The sequence below is a fragment of the Strix uralensis genome, chromosome 4 (genome assembly GCF_047716275.1).
Source record: "Strix uralensis isolate ZFMK-TIS-50842 chromosome 4, bStrUra1, whole genome shotgun sequence".
Classification (NCBI taxonomy): domain Eukaryota; kingdom Metazoa; phylum Chordata; class Aves; order Strigiformes; family Strigidae; genus Strix; species Strix uralensis.
The window spans coordinates 17840420-17867762 of NC_133975.1; the positions used below are offsets into that span (position 1 = coordinate 17840420).

Consider the following 27343-nt stretch of genomic DNA (forward strand, 5'->3'; position numbering starts at 1 on the left):
GGGCAAGCACGGTGCCATCCACCTACTCGTAGCAAGAGTGCATCAGAATATCTGTTAGGTTTTTCAGATTTCACAAATTCCTCGGTAATTTCCTAATGAATGCTGCAGAACTTGGAAAACTCACGTAAGCTCTCTCACACTTTCCTGAATGTTCAGTGTTGTCCGTCAAACATTTGGCCACAGGAGAAAACCAATTCAATGAGCAAGTCATCCATGAACTCGTACAGTACAAAAGAAAAGCCTATGTGACAGCTTCCCCTAGCTGGTACAGTCCAGTCCAAGTACCTCAAGCCATTCCACTGCTAAGGCTACTTACAAAGTTACACCATTAAAATCTCTCAGTCAAAGATATGTTGTACTCTAAAGACCAATGGCAGCAAACTGAGCTGGTTTCTGTCTCAACAAATGGCAGTGCAGAATGAAATGAGGAAATATAAGTTAGTTTCCAAACAGAGTGATAGAAAAAAGTGACCAATGCATACCGGTGAGGAGAGAGGGCAATTGTTTATCTTTTTAGCTTCAAAAGAAAACAAATCCACAAACTATCAGCATACACAGGTGAACTCTACAAAAGTAGCTAGATGTAGTGAGGGATGGCGAGAACTGCCACATTTGTGCTCATAGTGTTAATGCAACTACACAAAAATCAGTCCTGGCTGTCCTGGCTAAGAACAAGGAAGCTAAAGACATGAAGAGAACTGGATTAAGAGTATTGAGGGAGATGGCCAGCACTCACAGCATGTAATTAATGTCATCCTGGAAGAAAGAAGGAACATCATCCCGCTTCCTTTCAAATGCACTGTGGCCCCAGATGATCCACCTCTACTATGGCGAAGAGCAGAATTTAATCTGGATGCATGAACCATACCGGTATCAATGGTGTCAGTGTTCCCACCATGAAACCTAAAAGGCCCTGAACTGGAACCCTCCCAAACTAGGATGCTACTATCAGAAAAGGCAGACCATACTCACAATTCAGAATTCATTAACAGAAATAATTTTTACTGAAACCCTTATTTGAGATTGCCATTTTGTACCACAGCATTTTAATTTCATTGTTTAATTTATTTTTTTTGAAGTAATAACAAGCATTTTCTTTGGCAAACCTAACTTTAAGATTAACATTACTGTCACCGATACTCTATCCTCGGAAGAGCATTCGCATTAGAAATGGTGAATTTTGCAGGTATATTAATTTGCCCTCTTGACCTTGTTGGAACAAATACAGCATAGTCTCTATTTACAGGTGGTTGATATCCTGCAGAATAGTTTCACTGGAGTTCTGTGTATGGAACAGTGTCACTGACAATGAGAAAGAGACAAATATAAAATGGACCAACAAATTATCATTTTGTTTTTTCTAACTGTAGTTTAGGACTAAACAACAAAAAATCATTCCTTGTGTTTTCTGAGAATCGTTTACTCTTTTAGATAAAATTGGTGAAGACTTTGGAAGGATCCAATTTTACTGGCAGTTACTCCTCAAACTAAATCAATAACTAACAATTTTTAATAGCAAAGCTCTTTCCATCTGAGCGGCTGCAGTGCATATGCATAAGCTGCAGTGATGTTTATTGTATACCAAGATGGAAAAGCTAGACTTTAAATTGTGTAACTTTCCATACACAGTTTTCCTGAGGGCTGTTCAATTCAACAAGCAGCCAAGGAAAAAAGGAGGGTGAATGCAGCAGATCTGTTCCTTTCCAGCTTGAGATGCAGATGAGGCCCCACCCAGCAAACCAAACCTTTGGCATTCATCCACATGATCCTCCAGGCTAAGGGAAGGGGACCCATGGAACAATATAGCAATACAAGCCCTCCTCACCCTTTTCATTCTGGTGCTTTCTTTTTCACAGAAATAAACTGTCATAAATGGTATACAAGGCTATCAAATTCATGGTCCTCCACAACTGTAAAGTAGCCATGTAAATCTTGCTTCTAGTATGTGAATATTTGCCCAGTTTCAATATGGTAGAAGCTACAGATTTTTCTTCCCCATTCCTCAGTGTCCATTGTACTGGACACAAACAAGGTAGAGTCTTCAGCAAGGGCACTAACATGTTCTCGTTCCAAACCTAATTATCAGTGAAGCAACAGGAAGACTCATCTGAAATTTAAGAAGGAATCAGAAATCCCTCAAACTACAAGATTTTTATTGCAAATAATTTGGTAGAACATCACCATCTGGTGGATACACCCACTGACAATTTGGTTTTAATTTTTTCTTTATTTCCTAGATAGTTCTTCAGCTCACTGAAGAATATTAGATCATAAGGTCACAGAAAAAATACACTCTAGCCATTCAATAGGAATCTATAGCTTCTTCTTGGGACAAGATACAAACCTGCAAAAAGGAGGCGGGGGGGGGGGGGGGGAAATTCCTACTTTCATATACCATCATACATGGCAGACCTTTTAAATAAATAGGTGAGGCTGGTCTCTAATCAACAACTCTTCCAGGCTGCCCTGGAAAGATCCCACCCTTTGTGGAAAATAACAGACACCTCCTCTAAACAAATTCAGAGAGCAAATAGTACTCTGCTACCAGTTGGTTAAACAGTGCATTCCACACCAAAGCTGAGAATTCTTTTTCCTTTTACTCTTAGATCTGAGCGGTTAGTCTCACTATTCATGGAAATCATCCACTTTGCATAGTCCCTACTCCCCAGCATGTCAGCTAAGCGCAAGATGCCACACTGTTCACAAGATCTAACTGGGTAGTGAAAGAAAAGGGGAGGAAGGGAAACCAAAAACATCATACTGTCCTATGAAGGCAGTCTGATGTCAGTTGAAAATCAGGCTGCCTAAAAACACCATCTGCCCTTAGACCTTGCATCGCATGCCCTTGAAACAAGACATTGAATATGGTATTTTCTGTCTGCTTTCTTTAATTTTTTTGTAACCAAAAGCCCTATCAAAGAAACCATATATATGGTAGGCTTGATAATTTTCTCATAGCATTATAAAACACCAGCTTTTTTCAGTCCGTTTCCTGTTTGTAGGAACCCTCATCCTACAGTTTCATGTAAGCCCCACAGCAATGGGCCTTATGTGATCATTCTGTGTGTTTATGTCTTTGTCTGAATGTCCACCTGCTTCTTTCAACCAAAATCTAAGAAAAGGCAGTGGTGTCTAGATCCATTATGTTGTGGAAAGTTCCATGTAACTAGGCTGATACATAAATATTGGGATGGGACTTATACCACTGGGGAGACTTCTGCAGCACAGAGGCTGCATAGTGTGTGGAGCTCAGATGCCCAGAGACAAAACTGCCCCAGTCACTGAAGAAAAACTTAGACAAGATCTTGAGACAATTCAAGCTTCAGTGCTCCCAAACTACATACTGAAACCCATAGCCTACCATTACAGTCTACCCCACCTCCTTTATATCATATATAACTTACTCCCTTATTCCACAAATCCCTTAGCCTGGCACATTTAAACACAATAGCAGTAGATGCTTGGCAAAGAAATAGCACAAAAATCAAACTGATTTAAATAGAAATGTGTATTGTGGGATTTATATCATAATGTTACACCAATATTAAAGCATAGGTAGAAGTTGAGAAAGGGAAAGCAAGCCTTTTTGGTGAGGTTTTACATAATAAATTAAAAACACACACAATGCAGCTGCTTCCTACTGTGCTTGTCAGGAGTTTGTACAATAAAGTTCCCATGAAAGCCTGTGATGAGCAGTGGCACAGTGAAGTAAGGCTCTGCAGCCACTCAAATTCATCCTAGCCAATACAACTTTAAACAACAACAAATAATGTGTTTAAAAATAATAATTGTCAGGCACTACCAGAAAAAAAATATTTTAACACACATTTTAAAAAATATAAATCAGTACTAAGAAATGGATACTAACTATCACTAGCACAGAAATTCAAGAGTTAACAGTAAAACACTGTTTCTTATTTGTGGGTGTGAGAGAGGTCCCAGGGCAGTATATAACCTGAGAGAGAACCCTGTGTTTTAAAAGATTGTGAAGTCTCAAGAAGAATCAAAACACCTGAGCAGTAGTTGAATTACAAAAGCTTTTGTAATATATTTAAAACAAAAGATCTTTTGAAGACAGACAAAATACACACTCAAAGGATGACAGGAGAACAGGATCAATAGCAGATCAGAGATAAACACATCCTTAAGACGGTGTCAATAAAAAGAGGTACAATTTGGATTCATTGTTGTGGCAAAAGCCACTTTGAAAGAAAAATGTTTCAAAGCAATTAAACAATTTTACAGAAATAGTCTGGGATTTTGTGCAAAGGGAGAGAGACTCCAGGCTTGCCTCATCTCCTAGAAGCATCCCATATTCTTAGATGTGACGTTGCCATGACAACCACAACTTGGTGACCTCGTTATTTCAACCTAATCCTGCTTTGAAATTATAGTTGCTCCACCCTTTTGCCTGGCTAGCCTGATAACATAATCATTGTAAATGAGGATGGAAAAACACAGCAGGATACCATTCCCCCAGTGACATGGGACTAGTCTCACCTTATCAGGGAAACAGACCAACAATTAAACTGCACAAATCTAAAAGCCCGAAAGTAGATTTTTTTTTTTGTTTGCTATTCTGTTTTGAAAAAAATCTAATAGCTTGTCAGTGCAGGGATTCAGTTTGGAATGGGGGCTTTTGGGGAAATTCCTTCTAATTTAATTTAATGTCTTTATCAGGAAATTAAACAGTAATAAGGGGTAGTTCTCCTTAATTATGCATTTGTTTTGACTAACAGCTGGAGGAAGATTTAGGATATACACAAAGAGTCAGGACAGAACTTGTTTAGCAAATCAGATTGGGGTTTTTAGGTTCAGGCTTGCCTTGCTTTATTTAAACTGGTTAAAGCAGTGAGCATTACAAATTCCCAGCTGCAGCCATTGTGGAAATGCTTACTATATTTGCTCACATGTTACAGGAACATTACTGTAATTCTGCTCTTATTAAACACATGGACAACAGTACTGTTGCTGTCGCAGATTTAAAGGAAACATTTTCTTGGCTCCTTGGGGAGGGAATTCAGAGTTTTCTATGTACATAGGACATATGAAAGCTAGAGGAGGAAAAAGTGGAGCAAATATCTTTAAAAGAACATAAATTTGGAGCTATTGACATGTGATCCAACTGAACCTCCATAGACTGTAGTTCACAGAATCATTCTGTGACTGTTCTTACATACTTCTGTCTCCCTCCCTTTTCTGGCAGAGCAGTCTGATTTCTCCCTTTCTCAGTATTTGCATGTTTTAGTACATGGGGGCAGATTTTACCTTGGAGGTTCTGGCATTGCCTGAGACTTCTTGTGGGAACAACATGCACACTGAGGCAACTAAATTTGTAAATAATAGTAATTATTAGGAGAAGAAGACAAAAAGGAGGAAAGGGGAGCTACTTTGACAGAGAAGTATGGAGAATTATTAGCTTGCTCAGTACGGACACAGGACTTCTGTTATTATGGTTATTTTCAGAAGACTAACACAAAAATTTCCTCAATTCTAAGCTTATGTGCCTCTGCCAGCAAAGGGGCTGAGTCAGCCTCTGGGGATATGAACCCATGATTCTAGAAAGAAATGCTACATTTTAACACTTGGAAAGGTGTAGTGCTAAATCATTCTTTCCAGCTTCCATGTCACAAGAGGGAAGTTGAGCGGTGTCCTCTAGAATAAATCAGCAAGGACTCCATGGAGGAGCAAAGCTACCTATCAGGCACCCACAGATTTACTCAGTGATAAGCCAGGAAAGCCTTTACCCAGAAACTGTTTTATTAACAGTATAATCACAAGTCTGTTAGCAGTCATCAGCTCTGAGATAGCTGATGAAGTAGCAGAGCAAATAAAGTGATCCCCTTCTGGTAAGGCTTTACACAAAAAATTCTTTTGAATACTGCTTCAGCAGTATTTGGGGATAATTTTTCTGAATAGCCAAAAAAAACCCCCAAAGCACTATAGCCATACATTGCAGGTACAATATGATGAGCTGAAAACTGAGGTTTTTTCTCTGTGCAGTGAAAATATCTTTGTATTCAAAAGCATCTGCAACAGGCAGGGCTAAACCACCACTTGTCTCTGTTTAAAAACTTGCCACTCCCAGGTAGAGAAAATGAAACCACTGACAGGTTACACAGCCACCTTCACCTATGATCAGCACAAGGTGTCTCAGGCACATAGAATTTCGCTTTTCTCAACAACAAAAAAAAAAAAAAAAAAAAAAAAGAAAACTGACAAAACACATAGTTTCCTCCATGAAGGGATCACTTAACATCCCCCTCAGCCTTCCTCTTCAAGTGGGGCATTTTGCTGTCAATTGCCAATCATTAAATGATTAGAAGAGAAGAAATGTGAATGTAGTCATTAGACATTTATTTCTTGAGGTGTTCAGCAGGGGTTAGAAATCAGTCTCCATTAAAATATTTTTCTTAAGCTCTGTTGAATCCCAAGAGCAGAGAATAGACATGAGTAGGAGATGTTTATACAGCACTTGCAGCAAAGGAAACAGGTTTTCCTTCACTAAAAGGCCAAAGTTCATTTTCTTAGAATAGCAGCATACATTCCAAAATGGTGCCTCACATTTACCAAGAGCTATCAGTGAACAAGTGAACAAGATTTATGTCCAGATACAAATTTAGTTCTCCTACATACAATAGTAAAAGGCCATACCATTCAATACTTAATCAGGTTTTGAGTCTGATTTTTCCAGCCTTGCTTGAGATCACCATATATCATGTGTAGGCTGATTAATCCTTCTAACTACTGATTCTAACACATGAACAGAATCCAGAAGCCCCAAATAAAATTCCAAGCAGGAAGTGTACTTTGACAATTGATTTTTGCATATATAATCTCACTTCTTAATCTGTTACAACCTAGTTTTCTGTACTCCTTTCAAAAAAAGTAAAATATTGTCCCTTTTACAGTTATGGTCCTGGATTTGAACACCAACTAAAATCATTCTGTGTTCAAAACACCTCGCATACTGGGGAAAAAAAAAAAACCTAACTCTTCCCTGTATAGTTATAAGTGCATTGCGTAGCAGACTTTTTGCTGAAGTTGGGGAACACAGTGACTCCTTACCGACCATGCTATGGAGTCCGTAGGTATGAGTTTTTATAGATAATACAAAAGTTCTTATATATTATTTTCTGCTTTGTACAAATTTAAAACAAAAATAGAAACAAAGATTTGCTTTTCTCCTAGATCAGTAGTGACACCTAGTGACCAAGTTCTAAAGGAGCAGCTCTTGAAGACCGATTTTCACAAAACTGCTGGATTACATTACAAAAAATAACGTTGGCTGTGGACAAAACCACCACCGCAAAAACTTTAGGGTGTGGCAGGAGGACAAATAAATACTGACATTAGCTACGGGGTGATTTAAATTTACGTAGAAATGCTACATCTGCTTTAAAGAACAATATGCTGCAATGCAAAAAGAAGGGAAGGGATGCTCTTCACAAAAAGGGAAGAAACCATTTGGACAAGTAGAATGTAATTACCCAGTGAAACCTGGGAGGCTCTGGGGCAGAGCACTACTACACATGAGCGATGTTCATAGGACAGGGAACAATCCCTAGTTGTAAGAATCCCAGTTTTTCATCTCATCCAAAGAGGGTAACTACCAGAACAGAGTGCAACTGCTCCAGTGGTATACTTATTCTGTTCCAAGTTCTTGCAGATATAGATATGACTCACTGACATAGCTATATTAGAATAAGTTATTGCACTTAACCTACACCAGAGCAGATCTCTCTCTAACTGGACATACTACTCTAGAAGAAAAATTATTTGGTTATTGATAATTACCTGGATCAATGACTTCTGGATGCAGGGGAATGTTGAGAAGACTCAATCTTCTCCTAGTCCAGTATTGGTCATACATTCTATATTATATGCCTAGGGAAGAGCTATGCAGAGGCACGCGTTCCCCAAATAGGCGGCTAGCTCCAATCTGTAAATCACCTTTACTTTGTAACATACTGTTCCCAAGTGGCAGTAACACAGAAGCTCAGCAAGAGGCAGTAATGCTGATCAATGTTATGGAAAAGGTCTTTGCTTCAGGAAGAAAAGTTGCCACTTTCTTCCTGAGAATCACTTCTCCTTTCCAGCTTTTTACTGGGTTTTAAGATTCACAGAATGCTCTGTGCTGCACTTGAAATAGAAAAAGTTAAAAAGATGCCCAGAAGTAAATTTAGGAGAGTTCCCAGAGGAAGAGATTAGTCAAAATATAAAAAAGTTTAAGGAAGCAAAATCTGGGCAAAGTCCATAGTAGAAGAGATTAGCAGAAGATGTACTCTCTAGATCAAAAGACAATGTGCAGTTCAAAAGCAGAGCCACCAATTCCTTTGGCAATATATCTCATATTATACTTATGGTGGAAGAAAATTATTTTTTTAGTATCACGGGAACCAGTGGACAGTGAAGTCTTCATCAATCTCCCTTATCTTCACTTTGTATTCATATCTCATTAGAGAAAGTGACTCCAAGTCTCAACACAGTAGAGAATCAGGTTTGTAATGTCCAAACTGGAGAAACCATGCTGATTTGTGCAAGGATGCTTCCACAAAAGAGTTAAAATTGCAGACAGCTAAAGTAGCTGAAAAAGAACTTGAGTGAAAGGAGAGACATCCATGACCAGCAGCAAAGATATCATTAACCACAGAGCCAGAAAAGCTATACATGTTCCTGGGAGTTTTCAAGACAGGTGCACTAGAAAAAGTGTTCAGAAATACAAAAGGAAACTACTTGTTCTTTGAATTTCTGAGATAAGGAATACTGGGGACTGATGACAGAGAAGGTTTAAGAATTTTGTCTCACCAAAAGATGACAGCTGCAGCTTTGATTGATAAAAAAATATCAGCACAGTGACTGGCAGTGTCAGAAATATATGGCTTGTTACACCAAAAAATAAATCCAGCTGTGTTACTTCTGCATTCTACAAGCAATTTGCCCCATAACTATCCCATTAGACTTCATTTGTGTGCCTGTTTATACCACAATCTAGTATGAGATCCTCTCAAAGAAAGAGGAAAAAATTCCAACAGAGACCAGTTGATTACTCCAATCAAACAGCCCTGGAAAAGTCCTGAAAAAAGTCACACTGCACCAAGATCAGAGAAAGGAAAAGATCCCATGTTTCACCCATTATGTCTCTTCCTCACTGCCAGCAACATAACTGATGAGACTAGACAGTTACCTTGATCTAGTTTGTACAGAATGCAGATAAGTTGGAAAAGGAACAAAAGTTTTTGTTGATTCAATCTACCAGCAAGACAGCGGTTACTTTTAAATGGACAAACAGCATAGATCCCTGAACTCAAGAAAACTGCTGTGTGTGTGACTGGTCTTTGATAAGCATTTTTCACCCTGGCCCTGAGTCTGTGTAGTATCCATGGGAAGTGAAACACAGCTATTATTTGACCCTCATGAAATTCCTAAGAGTCAGAATCACTTCTGGAGAACCTTTAGGGGTCCACAAAAAAAAAAAAAAAAAAAAAAAAAAACAAACAATGAAAACCATTGCCTTAAAATGGAAAGTCTTCAGTTTTATTCCCATCTCCAATGTGGGCTGTCTGTGACCTTGCAGAAAGTTCAGCAGAACATGTTTGACATTAAAATAACCAGCTGTATATTGTAACATCTCTTATTTATACCTTAACTTGAAGAGAACTTGATTTTAACTTGTATTAAGATTTGCAGCCTTCTTCATCTGGTATCTTTCTTTAAAATAGTGAAAGAAAGGTCAATATCTATTCTCAGCATAATTTATGTATTTGCTAATTACTGTAGATTACATCTAAAGTGAGGTGATCACAGACTTGTTAACTGTAATTACAACAGAAAAATCATTAATCATAGCTTTATAATACAACATAGGTATTGTAGGTATTAAATAGATGTTTAGTTTATTGCTGTACAACTCCTATGGTATCAGTGCAAATACCCTAAATATCCAGAGGTTATAAAAAAATCTGGAATGCCTCTGCTGTTTTGCAGAGCTGTGAGCTGAAATGCTGATTTGCCAAAGAAACCAGGTGCACATGCACTAGGGTAGGGAGTGAAAGAGACTCTCTTCATGTTTCATAAAATGAAACGTACATAGTTTAATAAGAAAGCCCTCACCTCCATGTAAAAATTCAAATTTTTCCCAAAATGAAATGGAACATTAAGATTCAAGAACATAACCTTGTAAACAGATCTATTATTTCTTTGCATCAACCCTTAGATACTTTCCTAGGTGGTTTTGACTAATGATCTTACTGCTAAGTTCAACAAAACTGAGTGCAATGTACCAAAAATACACTCAACTAATATTGACCTTGATGTGGAGTGTAGGCCTGTTAAAATTGACAAAACTGACAAGTCCTCTACTGCCTCTTATTTTATTTCTCTTTTGGTTCAACATAGTTCTCTTTGGTTTCAAAGCATAAAGCCTTTATTGCTTGCTGGTTGAAAAGAAAGGTCATGCTCAGGAACACATTTCATTAGTCATGATTCAGGCTCTTTTATCAGTTTTCCTTTTTGGTGTAAATTCCAATTTGTTAATGGTACCTAGGTACAAAGTTAAAAATAAAAATATTTCATGGAGTTCTAGAGAATATCATTGGCCAGTTGAGGTCTGAACTCTCTTTTTATATCAGGGAGTTTTTCTTAAAAACATTTTCTTGGAGATACAGGAGCAGCAGAGACATCAGTAAAAAACTCATGCTTTCATTTTAGTGGTGTAATCATTACTAGACCTAGTGCTAAATTCAGGGATCACTACCCAGAATTGTTTTGCTGATAAGCCACTAGAAGATTCCGTTCACAACATGACCCCAAACCAGCTGCACTGGCAGCTGCAATGATGCAGCAGAGGGTAGGTATGGAGAACTGTGAACAAAAACCCAAGAATAAAGGATGATATGTTGCTTAAATCCAGAATTTCAAAGCCGTATTTCTAAATAGCAAAATTCTACGAAGCAAGTCTGCCCTAACTTCAATTCCCATTACCACCTCAATATTTTACGGGACTAGACTGAGAACCACATCAATGCAAAAAGATACCTGGTGATCTGTTTCAACAAATAGGCCTAAGTAGTTATATAAGCACAACTGAGGGAATTAAATTTGGGCAGAAATTAATTAATAGATCAAGGGAAGGAAATGCTTAAACCAATTTAACAGCTAATAGAACTGCCAAAATTATTTTGCCTTCCCTGATGCTGTCTATGTTTCCAGGGCCATATCAAGTTATACCCACCACAGTCTGTGCTGAAGCCAACTCTCAGAAACAATTCAAAAGCACTTTAAACATTTTAAAAAGTTAAATATTAATAATCCAATAAAGTGTTTGAATGCAATATACTGCATACAAAAATACAATCTAACTAATGCATAAATACCTATGCATTAATTTAGGCTCCAAGTGTAAAACATCCAAGGTTCTGACATTTATTATATATTACACAAGTCAAAAGAATATTCTACCAATGGCAAAACCAGGAACTTCAGCATTAGAAAAGCCCCTTTGTACATTTTGATTATAATAAAGACATTAAATACCTGTTTATGTACCCTTTTTCACACCTGATCCTCATGAGCCCATTTCCAGTCCAACCAGAATCAGCACTGTACACTTTCTCTCTCAACCCTAATCTTTACACTTGCCCTAATAACAGTCAAAGATTGGTTCTTCACTCAGACTCATTAGCCATAGTGCACATGAGAAGCTTCAGGGAGAAGTCCTTTAGTAGCCCAAAGCTTTCTTTAGCAGCCCCTTTCCAGTCCCACTCCAACCAGATCGCTAGGCTTGATGGGCTGATTCTGTCCAGCTTCAGACAGGGACTTTCAAGGTGGACACTTGTGCCTCACAATCTAAATGTTCAACATATTCTTATAAAAAAGCAGGATACCGAGACCGCTCAGACAATTAGGGCTTTGCTCACAGACCTTTCCACCTTCTCTTAGCATTGACACAGTCTTTAATTTTGTATGTGGAAAAGAGGAACTGTCAGAAGTTTTCAGATGTTCAGAATACCTTACCATCTGCCTCAGGGACACGTGGCTGGATCCTGTGAACTGCAGTGGCACTATCACTTTTGACTGAACTATGCCTGCAAATCCACTAAAAAGGTTCTAGAATTAACTGCTACCAGTTTACCGGTAGATGTGTTTTCCAGAGATTTAAAATAAAGCACCTGTGCCTAGTTATACAGTCACGATCAAACCTTGAATGAGGGCTAAATTTCTGCTTCCCAGCTAATATAATTTGTAAGTAAGATTTTTGCCTGCAGGAAATATCATGAAGAAACCACAAAGTTGCCTCCAATTTCAAATTAGGAGATTAGTTTAAATAGATTCACATGACATACGTGAATCAGACATATGACTGACTACAGATATCTGAAGCTGAGTGAACTTTTTTCCTCCGATGCTTGCTTTGCAAGGTCAAGATGTCTCCTTTCAGCTGTAGTTCAGGCTGCAGTAATCCATTCCTTCCTCACTTCCAAAACAGATTACAACATGCTACTCTTGTCCACTTGAAACTGCAGCTTCTGCAGCTGCTCTCCTCAGATTGCTCTCACGTGCACAAAAGGTACTCGTGCTTCTCACATCTGCCACGGCCTTGGATTTGTTTGGATTAAGAAAAATTCTGATCCTGTGGTTAACAGCTAGTTATATCACTGTGATACATTCAAGTAGCTTAACAAGGAGGGAGTCCTCTGGTTTGCAACCCTCAGATTTAAATACTTTTAGACTGAGGATAAATTAGGATCCTGATCTTAATCTTTGTTCTATTTTTCTGAGAGGGAGAAAGCCTGGTGAACTTTAAAATGTAGGCTTTTGCATATCTGCTTCTAGTACTGTTTTGTTCCCAAGTCATCTCCAGATTATTTTACATAAATTCAAGCTCCTGTAATTTCTGTAATTTATATCCAGCCTAAATGCAATCAGGTACATTGAGAAAAGTATGTGATAAAAAAAAATAAATACAGAAGACTGAGATAGAATGTATTATTAAAAAGCACAGACAGCTGAAAAACTGAAATTAACATCGTATTTTTCAAAATAACACAATATTTTCCATTTAAATTACTAGTTTGGGTTCTTTTCTATTTTTCATTTCCCATTTCAAGTAAAAGTATGATGAATATTGATTTGTCCCAGAGAAGTACACCCACAAGAACATTACATTGCACTTTATCCCCTTGCTTTGCTAAAACTTTGTATTCTTTACTCTTTTCTTATTTTTGACAGCTAGGGAAGAGGGAGACACAACGTCAAATGAAACAGGAAGTCCTCCTTGTGCTATTTATACACTATGGAGCATAAGTGCCTCCTAACATTGCAGCTGTGTGGCAGACAAGCAATGCAATTGTTTAATGCAATTTAGTCAAGAACAGCTAAAGAAGGAAAAATCTGACTTAGGAAAAATTTGAGACAGATTCCAGCTTTGCTTTTTAAGGTTTAAGGAAAGTACTTTATGTGCCTGAATGACTGCCTTAGCGTGGTGTACTGCTTTCCAAGTCCTGAATTTCATGCCTTTTGTTCTTTCTAAAGCTGACTTCAATTTTGTAAAGGATTCATTCAGAATGACTTGTATGTTTCTAATTTCTCCTTTGAATAGAGAATTAAAACAAACAGGTTTGGCTAGGTGGCTTTAAGCAGAAACAGGAAAAAAAAAGTTTTGAAAATGAAAACTAGGTGAAATGAAATGAAAACTAGTGCACCAAAATCAACTTTAATTCATTTACTACTCCTTTTTTTTTTTTTTCTGTTATCTACATCAGGATAGTTTAGCACTCAGCTTTTTCAAAGACTTGAAGGAAAAAGAAATCATAAGAGCACCAAGGATACTGAAGTTACATATCAATTTTGCCCAGAAATCTTAAATTAGAAGAAAGCATCAAATGGAGTTTGTTGTCTGTTGCAAAAGAACTAGATAAAGCTGAAAGTGAGTCCAAGGTAAATGGGAGATAAGTAAGGTATCAAAGATTTCAGGAACAGAAGTTTGGCTGCTCTGGTATTATGTATACATCTAAGGTCTTTTTAATGCCCTAATTTGTTCTTTATTCTTCACTATTGCAAGGCAAGACTGATTTATTACAACAGTGTTAACACCACTGTAAAATTTCAATTTATTGCAATGGAACAAAGGTAAGCTGTTTAAAAAAATAGAACTGTGCAGATAAAACCCTTGAAATCTTTAGATTGATATTGGGGTCTCCTAGTTTCTAAAATCTTGGGGTCTTGGTCTTACCATTGAAATAAAACTCCTCAAGCATGCTCAACTGACATTAAAAGCAGGACTGGGTCTGCAATGAAAATAACTTTTGAATTCAGTACACCTCAGTAAAAAATTTAGTCTTGTAAAGAAATAAGCGCGTTATGCTTCTGTTTCAGTTCAGATCAGAATACGTGCATCAAACAAGCATATAAAACTTCCCATTGTTGGGGTCCTCATTTAAATATAGCTGTGGCCAAAATTTGTCCTTAAGTGCGTTAGAAATTGAAGCTCCATTGAATTCCTAGCTCCATCAATGTCAACTGTCACTCTGCTGTTGACTTTTGTAGAATCAGGATTTCATCCAAGACACTACAATCTAACACAAGTTCTGAGAAGTTTCAGCTGCCCTATTTATTTCAACAGGGTTTTATCTTGAAAATATAAAAAGTGAGGTTATAAAAGTCACATTATTTTCACTGCTAATAATTTTGATTATCGTGTTTATCTGTAACTGTTGAATCAAACAACAATTACAGAAGTAGAGACTCCAGGCTTGCAGATTGTTATCTTTGTTGGAGAAGAGACTAGCGGTTCACATTACATTCACTAGAAAAAGAGAGAGAAAGAAAAAAAAAAAAAAAAGAGAAACCACAGCCCTCTGTTCCTGCCAGCGTGCTTAGAACAAGGAAATAACTTCCTCCCTGTCCTGGTTCTGGCTGGGACAGAGTTAATTTTCTTCGTAGTATCCTATACCCAGTAGCTGGTATAGTGCTGTGTTTTGGGTTTAGGATGAGAATAAAGTTGGTAACACTGATGTTTTAGTTGTTGCTGAGCAGTGCTTACACTGTCAAGGACTTTTCAGCATCTCATATTGCCCTGCCAGCAGAGGCTGGGGGTGCACAAGAAGCTGGGAGGGGACAGAGCTGAGACAGCTGACCGAAACTGGCCAAAGGGATATCCCATACCATATGATGTCATGCTGAACAATAAAACAGGGGGGAGTTGGCTGGGGAGTGGCAGCCTACTGGCTGGGCATCAGTCAGTGGGCTGTGAGCAACTGCATTGTGTATCACTTGTTTTGTATATTCTTTTAGCATTATTATTATTTTCTATTCTGTTAAACTGTCTTTACCTCAACCTACGAGTTTTACCTTTTTTACAATTCCCTCCCCCATCCCACAGTGGGGGCGTGAGTGAATGGCTGTGTGGTGTTTAGCTGCCTGCTGGGTAAAACCACAACAGTCCCCATCATCCAAGTAGCAACCACAAATAAGATCAAATAGCCTCCAACAATTTTCCAGGAGTCAAAAGCATCAATTATTCCACACCCAGATGTCAAATCTTTCTTCTCAACTTGTAACAACTTCTACAATACAGTTATGTGTTAGTCAAACAAAACAGATACAGCGATGCAAAACCTCAGGCACAGCACAGAGAAATGGATAGGAGAATGGGGAATAACTACTGAATACATTATAGTAGAGCCTCTGCATTCAAAAACTTGCCTACATCTCACCCACACCCCTGCCACAGCATCAGTAGATCTAATAGAAGATATTCTCTTCCCTTACAAACTTTGCCTATGCTATTCAGTATTAAACAGAAATTATCCTTTTTTCAAATGTAGTGACATTAGAAGGGCTACAGAAAACTAACTGAAATATCTGCATGCTACATGAACTGTTCCCTAAACCAGAGAGGAGAGAATCAAAGTAAAGCTGGAGAGTCCAATTTCAGCAAAGATGTCATAGCTCAAATAATGAATGCAACAGAAATTCTGGGGCATGACCACACAGGTATCAGCTAATGCAATTATTAGCATGTTTCAGATGGTTGTATTGTAATTTTCATGCATCAAAGAAAGTAGAGGCAAGGACAACAGACAATCAGCAAGTAACAGACAGTGCCCTTGACTTCCCCTTTGCCTTAGCTTACAGGAATGTTTACAGTAAAATGATTATAAAAGAAATCCTGTGAGAACAGAGATGCTTATAGCTGTTTTGCATAACATGGGGCCAAGCACATTACTGATGCCACAGAAATAGCCAGTGATTTCTTCTTTTTTTTTGTTAGTTCTCAGCAAATTTCTACTGATTTATGTGTTGAGTCAAAATTTTCCTAATCTTTCCCCAGAAATAGTTTGTGAATAAGTACTGATGTCCAGGTCTCTCTTTACACTGGCACAGACTAACACATGAACACTTTACAGTTCACATACAGATGTTTATTTTGCTCAGCCATCTGTTCCGTCTGAAACACAAAAGAGATCACAGAAAATGAACTCTCACTCTAACTCTCTTTCTGAATACATAGACAAAAAACTGGGTTCCCAACAAACCAAGTCTGTTGGTTTCCACAGTGTGTTCGAAAAGATTGCACTTTACAGACAACTCAGAAAGTCAGGTCCCCAATCTGAAGAGTAGGGAATTGTGGTAAGATAACCATGAAGAAATGATGACTGATGATGGGATAAGGAAACATACAGATCATTTTAGAAGATTTTTTTATTTGCAGGATGGTGTTCTGAGTCTTTTTTTTTTTTTTTTCTTCATAGTTTTAAGTGTTTGGGTTTTTTGTTTTTAGACACACGCACAACTAAGAACTGGATTGTATCAGAGCAGATACAGTGAAGGGTGGTAAACTGCGAGAAATGGATTTCATGAGAGACTTAAAGAGGGAGTGAGGTGGGCAGTGTCAAAATAAAAGAGTCTATTTTCAAGTGCAGGGAAGAGTCAGACCATAAGAACTGAGTCACAAAAGAGCTGTCAGGTAAGAGGCACATGCAGAGAGGGCATGAAATGGGAATGATAAAGGCTGGAAGAGATATACATATAGTATGCAAAACAAGAACAAGAAAGAAACCTAATTTGGGAAGGCCATTAAGAAGTATTCAGCTTTGAGTCAACGACAGGAAAGGGAGAGAACTGTAAGAGAGTAAAGTTTGTAGTGGAATCTATTAACTGAAAAGAAAGTTCAGCTACTGGGTGCAACTGGAAGACAGTAGAGAAAGGGAAAAGAAGGGTACAGCTGCTATAGTACTGTCAAGACAACTGTTTCTCAAGAGTATGAAAAGATTCTGGCTGCCTGGGAGAAGTGCTTATCCATCCCTGTCTCCTGATCATGTATCTGCACAAAAAACTGTCTCTTTATTTGTTTCCTGGTGCCTACAGCTATCCAAGGCTGTTCCAAACTTTGGTCCTGAATACTAAGTGCTTTAGAATGCCTACAACCTAAAAAGTGGGTTCATTATAACTACTCACATTAACCATTTATATGACATACAACCAGGCAAATTTCCACACACCAAGCCATTCTCACTACAGGTTTCACTTGGCCATCATTACAGTAGATCATGTACTACAATGGATATAGGTAAACTATAATACTTGACTTCAGCATGAAAACTTTCCATATTATACTCTCTGAAATTAAACAACCAAAATATGAAGTTTCATGTGATTGAGCCAATCAACTTCATGTCCTGATTCCCACAGTCAGGCTTTAACCAGAATCATGCTTGCAGACTAAAAGACAGGCCTGGAAGAGACCAAGAAACACAACTTTGCTTCTCATTTTCCATATTAAATAAACAAACAAACAAAAATAAAACAACAACAACAATCTTTAAACCTGGAGTTTCTGTTGAAGTATTCCTACCTTCAGGATCCAAATATGGTTATCTACCCCATACAGTAGCCTACCTGATCTCCCTAGGTATTATGTGGCAAGTAGCCACTAAATGAGGAAATTTTTGGTTTGTTTTGTTTTTAAAGAGAAGCTGTCTGATATTACAGCAGTAATCTTTTCTAGAAATGGGAAATTATTATTTTGAAAAATAAATGCATGAAATATTTGTACTATAAAACCAAGAGTAAAAACCTAATATTTTAGCTGTAATTTTATGACATAGTAAAGTATTTGTTCACCTACAGAAATAGCCCCTCAATATTACATTTGAAAAATGTTTTGGCTATTTGATGCACACATGATTTTGAAAAATAAGAGCGAGGGTAAAAGTTGACACAAGTAAGGTGGTCATTTATAAATTTGTTAAAACTTCCCACATATACAACCATCTAGAACTACAAAAAATTGAACTGCATTCAGAGTGATGCTGTTATGGTATAAATCTGCTAAAGCTGATTTATCTTGTACTGAGCACAGTAACTGTATCATAGGAAGAAAGCTAAGTTAGCCCAAAAGGTGCTTTACCACCTACACTGCAGTAACAGTTATATTTGCAACAGCTCGTTTAGATCTAGCTCATGAGTCCATGCACTGTACTGCACTGTGCAGTACAGAAAAATAGAAATAGCCAAGACAAAGGAATGAGCTTTTGAATACCTTGAGATTTATATTCAGTCCTATTGCTTGTGGGCGAGTTTCCTATCTGACCTCCTGCACTATAAAAAATGTTCATCTGGTACATGTGAAACTTTCAGCTTTTCTGTTAGAATGGCTGTGTTTTATCACAGTGAACAGGGTTTTATGGAGCATGCCTAGCCAGGCAGGACACCCAAGCCAAAGCAAGTTAGATTCATTCAAGTTCATATTAAAGGGAAATGGCAACACTTCTCCTATAGTCCTTTTATTAAGCCACATTATTGACAATGTGTTTTTTCTACTGATGTCTTAGGCGTGAAATAATAATGCTATGCCTCATATCCAACGTGAAAAGCATATATAGCCTTTAACAGGGGAAAAGATACATCCACAACTCTTCTTACTGGGCACTGGTCTTGATATAGTCTGTAACAGCTGATCTCATACCATAAAAAGGCTCTAATAGATTGTGCTTCAAATGCCCATCCATGCTGATTCTCTTACTCAACTACACCTCAACATACATATACACTCCTTATACATCAATCAGTGGAAGTTTACACAGACTCGTCAAAAACACCCTTATTTTAGAAACGCTGGTTCAGTCACTGCCATCTTGCTTTCAGTTAACCTCATTCAAAATAATGTCTCTCTCCCTGCTAGCTCTGATTTGATATATAACCCTTTCAGACTCACTTCTGTTGTTCTTCTTGATGCATTCTGTTCCATTCTCTACCTGGATATAACCACATGGATTAATGCTGATGCTGTACTCAGTACAGTGACAGCATTATTAGAGCACTATTTTGTTGTCCACAATAAGCTCCCTCTTGTGCCTCTAGTGTTCTGTAATTAGGCCCCTTCAGACACACAGTTTGGTTATTATGGTTCATCAACTTATAATGCATTATTCTAAATGGCTGCATTTTTACTCTTTTTTTTTCTTTTCTTTTTCTGCTGTTAAATAAAAAAAAAAATCAGATAATGGAGGTAAAAAGAATTACTCACCCTTCATCTCGATCTAACATAATGTTTATAGGCAGCAGTGATAGCAGGAAGATGTTCTTGTGAGGAGAGGAACTTGAGCAGCTTTATAGGACAACAACCTAGGAAGAAATGACAAGCCAATACCCACGTTTACTGTTTGTAAATCTGAGCATTGATTCTGCTTTCACAAGTGGCTTTCATCAAATGCAAATCAGAAGCCTGGCATCTGCTTGAGTAACCAGGCAGCCCTGTCCCCCTTTCAGGGGAACAAAAGCCATACAATCAAAGGGTTTTAAAAGGATGGCAAACTTATTGTAAGCTAGAAAAGGTTAAAAGTCTGCCAGGCCTTAAATATACCTCTCAGAACTCCCGAGTATGAAAGCACTGGTGAATTTTTTTTCTGTGAAATGTTTCCATATATTTGAAACATGATGAAAAGTGACCAAACAGGAGAGAAACAAACTCATTTTGCGTCTTACCTCCCAAATGATTTTGCAAGCTCCAGAAAGCAAACTTAGATAATTGTATTTATTCTCAGATTTCAAAAATCCTTCTCTGACCAACAGCACTCTAGCTATGATAACAGGGCCTACCTGTGCTCCCCTGCATCAGTGAAAAATCTCCGTCTGCAAAGGTGGGTAACAACTGGAATTCACTCCAAATATGTTATTTCCTCATCTCAGAAATCTTCACTGAGACTGGCACACCCTGAAAAACACCTGAATCATGTCTGGGTAGAGAAAAACATTTTTTAAATTATGCTGAAAATTCACTACTTCTACTTACCTCAGTTAAAAGCACACATTTCCAGCACCAAGGAAAACCAGATTACTGTTTCTACTGAAAATCTTTAAGACAAATGTCTAATTCTAATTCCACGTGTATATTTATTGTGAAAATAAAGCCTTTTGCTGTCTGGCAACAGCACAAAATAGGAATTTAAATAAAAATATGTTAACACTTAACAAGTTCATCAGAGTGTGTCTTTCTAATAGCCTTATTTCTCATTCATTTGGGAATAATCACAAAGCTTATCCCAATGACTATGAAGCTAGAAATCAATGTTCAGAGATTTGAAATGAGCCTGAAGTGTCAGTTTGATCAAATTCTCAGCTTTTTGTTTAATGATTGATTCCAGATTCCAAAGTACAGAAAGGAATGCCATTTCACACACAAGTTTCAGCTTCATAAGAACATGATTTGTCAGTGCTATTAATAACTAGCTGGAAAATAATTCAGAGTAATGTCTGAAGGACCCTGCTGCTGTAAGGAAACCACTCTTTATAATTATAAACAATTTAATTTAAACCAGGTCTTGGTTCTAATGTTTTGAATACAGTCATTGTCTGACAGAACAACCTGTGATTTCCTCTGAAGGAATCATAACTCTCCCCTGTGTTTAGAGACAACTATAAAGCAAAAGCTGGCAATTCTTTAAGGCAAAATCAGAACAAAAGATTCAAAGCAATAGGAAGGATTTTTTTGTACGTAGTATGAACTACATAAATCAAATTATGAAACTCAGTGTCACAAGACGTCATGGAGCCCAAAAATATAAATAGATCTGAAATAAAATTACATGAAATAAAGGAGAAATCTATTGACAGCTATTAAACCTGATGGTGCAAGTGTAACCTCCAGATTAGAAGGACAGACTGAAAAATACCAGGCTTACCCTATCCTTTCTGTCTTTTTAATTCTATGTTTTCAGCACCTCATACTGGCAGATATCTTTGTTGGATTACCCCAGGAATAAGCTAGCTTGAAACAAACAGCCTTCTCTCTGAAGCACAGAATCTGGAGTTCAACTAATGAGATGTAATTGACGAAAAAAACCCAAACCAAAACTGGAATGATGATTTAAAAATGAAAGATAAAAAGTAGGAAACAGATTCTGTTACCATTATAAACACAGAAGGCAAAAGTGTACTTCAAGGAGGAAACATCACATAGATGCAGAATATGAATGTTGATTGCAGGACTAAGCATCTGTGTTCTGATCATCACATCTCAAAGCCTACCCACTCTGTCTGCTGCCAATGACTATTTCTTCCACACTCAAACTCCTAACAGGGAGCAATAGGGCTACAGAAAACAAAATGGAGAAATCAAAGGATCCCAGACTACAACACATGAATAAAGGAAGAGGTCAAAGCATTAGAAGTGGAAAAGCCAGGGAACTGGAGAGGGACATTAAACAGAGCACCCCTGATGGTGACCACCAGTCCCTGATGCTATCCAAGGAGCTGATAGATGCTGCCAAGTGATGGTCTGCCCAGGAGCAGAGATGTCACTATCAGAAACAAGGTACTGAGCTGGGCTCAACATCTAATATTGAGCTGGCACTTCCATCTAACCCACTATGAAAGTTCTTAAGGCAACATGATCAGGAAGAGAAAAACAGAAGTTACACTATGCTGTTTTTCAATACAGTATTTTGTGTTCAAAGTTGATCTGCACCCACAGCAAGGCTTTCCCCACGAAGACCTTTGTTTTAAGTAACATTGCAAGACCCTTCTCCTAAAAACGTCTGGGTTTAGTGTATCTATTCAAATATCTGTTTCAGACTCAGAAAAAATAAGAAATTCTGTGCTGAGTCATGCCCAGAATCATTCTTACCTTCTCTGTGATCCTTTTCAGTTGCAGATATTAGACAGTTTCCTGAGAAAGAAGAAAAATAAACTACTTTCTTATTAGTCCTGCAAATAAGTCACTTGCACACCATCAGCCTTGCATAACTTGTTTTCATCTAATATAGTCTGCAATCTGCATAATAATTGGTCTTCCCAGACCATTCCACAGAACCACAAAATGTAAGAACAAGTGTTGGCTACCAGAGCAGCATCCTTATGTGCCACTCACAGTTTAGGCTGTGTGAAAACTACTAGCAAATACTGTTACTTCAGTTATTTATCCAGTAAGACTCTATATTACTTTTCTATACAGCAATTAGAAACAAGGTTTAGCTGAAGACTCTCAGAAAAAAAATCTATACTTCAGGGTATGAACTATGTATCTGATTAAACTCACAGTTTGATGTACCTTATCTTGGCAGTTTTAAAGACCGGTATTGTTAGAGATTAGAGTGGCATGCTATGTTTGCTTAAGATAACTATTCTAGAGTATCTGCAATGATGCACATTGCACAATAAGGATGATAAATTTTACTAATGCTACCCAAAATGCTGATAGCCTAATGTTAAGTACAGTATCCTTGTTTATCATGTTTACACAAGATAGCCCCATGTAATATGAGCATGACACATTGTGATAAAATTGAATATTAATACAGACATTAAACTAGTATATTATTACTTTCCACATAATCCTATGATTTCAGCTAGATCTCACTTGAAGCTCTGAAATATTATCAGATGAAACATGCTGATTATCCCTTGAAGTACGAGTCAGACTTTTTTAAAGTCTTAGTTCCTAAATCCCATTAAAACAATGGGATATTTGTGTCTAAACAATGTAAACTCCCTCTCCTAGGTCAGTACCTAGGATTAAAGATTTAGTACCTACAGATTAAAGGTTAAAATCCTCCTAGTCTATTTAGTACTTTCAATCTTATTTCAAATTTACTTTGCTATAGAGCAGTGGCAGTCCTGACCACAAGTTTTTCAAAGACTTTTCAAAACAAAAACATCAAATAATTAAATTGCATTAACTTCTCACCTTCTCTTCCATCCACACTTTCACTTCTTTCTCCTCCCATACACACAAACATCTGCAAACACATTCACACACAAAAAAAAAAGCACCGAAGATTAGAAAGAGTCAACATTTTTTTAATGTGAAAGCATAGAAATATACTCTCATAAATGTGAAGCCACCACGGTTTGAAGTCTAAACATTCAACACATAATTTGTAACTTTAATCAACACATCTCATTTTGCTAATGCATACTGACTGGATGCCTGAGTGCTAATGAGCGTCCCTGAATGCTAATGGCTCTGTGAAACTAGATGGCCTCTGAGCATCACATGGATTATCTAAAACTTATTTGCATCTCAGATTCCCAGCACCATTCAGCTTCACCTCTCTTTGACCTTGACATTTTATAAAACAGGGAGAACAGTTGTGTTATGAAAGAAAAAGCAAAACTAAACCTAAAAATGCAGGCAAGGACATATCCATCTAGAATATATTTGAAACTATTTACTGAATTGAATATTCTCACACTAGAATGTGATCACTTTAAGATATTATACATCTTATCTCATTCTTTGAACTCTAATGCTTACAGGACGTATGCTTAGGAATAGTTGTTGTAACCAAGAAATTGTAAGGATCTAAGAAAGACACGGATTGTGAGAAGAGATAACACCTTTTAGAACAGATTGAGTTGCCAGCAATTAAAGGTATTAAATATATTATACAACACTGCATAGATTGCTATGAGGTAATATAATAATATTATAACAGAATTATAATATTACAATATTATAATAGAATATCATAAATTCAGTGCAGTTGAAAAATCAGACAATGTTTCAGGCACGCAAGCCCTTCTTCAAATCCTACCCCATGTATCAAAAGAATATAATCCTTTTTCCCCATCATATAACATTTATTTGGTGATTTTCAGATGTCCTCTGTAATTTTGCTAAAGCCCCACCATCCTGCCTGAAACTGCTCCAGTGAGTAGAGATTGCATCAATGTCCTGCTTTAAAGGGAAACCTATACTCGAGGTATTATTTCAGTGCCCTGCATGTCATAGCTCTCTGTAGAAAGTCAGAAATACTTTATCTGAAAGCCTTTTTTCCTTTCAAATTGTTTTCCATGTTCTATCTCTCCTGTGAAGAAATGCATATATATAAATGTATATACATACACACATACCTGCACATATATATATTTACATATTTTCAGGAAAAGAAACTTTCTTGTCTGCCAAGAAACATTGGAAAAATTGTAATTGTAGAACATGATGCAAAAGTTATTTTAAAATAAACTGTCTTTCCACCCTTTATTACCCTCAGAATAAACAGACACATAATGTTAACATAATGTTCAGATCTGTTTCCCAGCTTGAAATACAGTGGAAGCGCTTGATGTATTGTTAAAGTCAACACCCAGGAGAGTCCATTAGATCACCTGGTTTGATCTCTGCAATGTACAGTACATTTTACCTACCAGCTTTAATATGGAACCACTAACCTGCGGTTGACTCAAACATACCTCCCAAAAAGGTGCATGATTTTGATCTGAGGACTTCAAGTGATGAAATATCCACACCTCTTTGTTTTGCAATGGCTTAATCACTGCTCCTATTAAAAATTATTTCTAATAATAATTTTCCACTTTCTACTTCCAGATGATAGAACCTACCTTTTGATACATGGAGAAAAATAAAATTAAAGACCTGTACACTTCTGTATCTGCTTTTCCATCCACCTAGACACACTACCATTGGCTGCCTCATCCAACTTGTCCTTTTTCTTTTTAATATTTATATTTTATCTCTTCTGCTCTTCTGAATTTTATCTAGTACTTCAAGATTTATTAAAAATTACCAGCATGCCAGATGTCTTTCTAGTTCTTTAAAGACTGTTTGGTATAAATTATCTGCAACTCTAGAAGTGTTTATCCTTTAGTGACTATCTATGCCCTGAAAAGTACTTTCTTATCCTCATGGAACGCAAACACATGGCTTTCCAAGGACAGAACAGAAACTCTTACTGAATATTTCTACATCTTCTATATCACTATTAACTATTTAATTATCTCCAGTTTGTAATGGATCTATTGCACAACTAGAATTTCTCTGACTCCTCATTATCATTAGCTTTGTGTTTCTCCCCTATTGCTCTTGGCTTTCTTATGAGTCTTCTAGATTTCCTGTCTTCCAAATGACATACACTGCTATTTATTTACCAAAAATACTTTTCTGTAACTATATAAAATTACATGTCCTACAGGAAGAGAGCTGACTTCGTGAAACTGTCTCCAGAGACACTTATATAAAAATTGGGTTTAGATAAGACTGAAAACAAGTTTCTCAAAAGCAGAGCTCAAGGCATCATGGATTCTTCTGGGAGAACTCAAACTGATGCCTGAAACAAATTATGTCACTGTACAATCAGGAAGCCTAAGACCCCTGCATTAAAATGGTTATGATTTAGCATTTATAAAACACAAGTTAATAATAAGAATTTGGTGAAACAATTAGATTTGCCTTTGTAAGGAACACCTTTAGCACGTCCTAAACAAAGATCACAGAGTGTAATATTTGTTACAGATGGACTTTGCCATACATGGTAGGTGCTAGCAGCTGCTATGATCATGGCAAGAATATATAAAGAAGAAAATTATAATGTAAGTAAAAAGCTAACATTTTAGTATAGTTAAAGCTATGTGGATAACTGTAATGGACAAAAGAATTGTTTCGGGTGCGCACCTAACACTTTGCATGACTGATTTTAAAATACAAAACAGTACATCACATGACTGGACAACAAATGAATAGAATGGAGTGCATCATAATCACATCATGTGATTATTAACAACCCTTTGTATCGGTAATAACCAAACAAACATAACAGCATCTTGGACTGATACACATGAGAGTTATGCAGAAGATTCCCCTTAATACTAGTGGAAATTTACTATAGTAAAGCTTTTAAGTAATAATAGTGGAATAATATTCTATAATAAACTACATCTGTCAACATAATTTAATTCTGGAGTCTATAACAGTTGCATTTCTATTCATTGCCTTCTTATGTTAACAAAAAATGTTTAAGGAACTGAAAAAATTTACTCTAAAAACGTAAACTTTGATGAATTTTATGACTTTCAAATAATTTGTTACTGTCTTAATACGACATACAAAAATAGTATTATCAGATACTTATAGAACTTTGCAAAGTTTTAATTAGCTAGACAATTTCCAGCAGCTTCTCAGCTAATACCATAATATATACCTCACAGCTTCCCACTTCCCTGTAAATTGCCTAGGTTTCACTGACATCAGACAAGAGCCCAAACTGTAGGCTGGCTTTTCTTTTGCAACCAGTTATGAATTGCTGTGGTGGGTTACCTAATCTGAACAAAGGACCTTGTCAGCTACTTCATTCTCTACTGTTTCCGATAACACACTCAAGGCAGGCAAAAGTCAGTTCCTCAGTGCCACGTTACCTGTGCTCTGTTACTCCAGTGCACACCTGAAAGGATCCCAGCAGGGCAGTGAAGCTATTCCAGGCAGAGCCCATGGGGATGTGGGGCAATTCACACTTCTCAGACTTACTATTCCAGGCTTTCTTCTGACATCTCTATTTTACTTCAGCTCAATTCATATTCAAGTTTGGAGGGTTTTCCTCCACAGTTACAGCACCTAACAATTTTAAATGTTAAAAGAGAAAATGAAGAATTAGGAAAGTCAGTGGTATAAGATTATTCAGCTGCTGTGGAATGTGGGAAAAGAGTAGAGGTTATTGCTTTTTTCTAAACAGAGCCCAGTTTATTTTGTGCCTTGATTGATCTTTGCATTTGGCACTAACATTTCTGTCATCTCCTGGTTCAAGCTGCCAACTTCAAACACTACCTGTTGGAGGTATTTGAAGCAATGTAGCACAAGGCTATTCCAGTCTGAATCTGAACTGCAAAGAAATTCTCAAATTCAGTGAGAGATCCTGTATTGATTAGCATGTTCCTTGTTTCCTGAGCAGCAGCTGAACCACTACTACAAAAGAAGCATGTAAAGCTGGAGCTGGTACATAAAATTACTCTGTGGAGCTGAGTAAGAATTCACTGAGTAGCCCTCCTCTAGTATATCATGGAAAGCAGTTCTTGTTATAACTGTTGTGTTATTCACAAAATAGGGCAG

At 37.2% G+C, this 27343-nt stretch overlaps 1 protein-coding gene across 1 annotated transcript in view; it reads right to left on the minus strand.

Annotated features, from left to right (window-relative positions):
- The window catches only part of LDB2 (LIM domain binding 2), a 378161-nt gene extending 358566 nt beyond the window's left edge, over positions 1–19595 (minus strand). Inside the window, exon 1 of the mRNA XM_074865849.1 lies at positions 19532–19595. Coding sequence (XP_074721950.1) covers positions 19532–19551 — 20 coding nt within the window. The 5' untranslated portion in view covers positions 19552–19595. The remainder of the gene's footprint in view (positions 1–19531) is intronic.
- Between the last annotated feature and the right edge of the window lie 7748 nt (positions 19596–27343).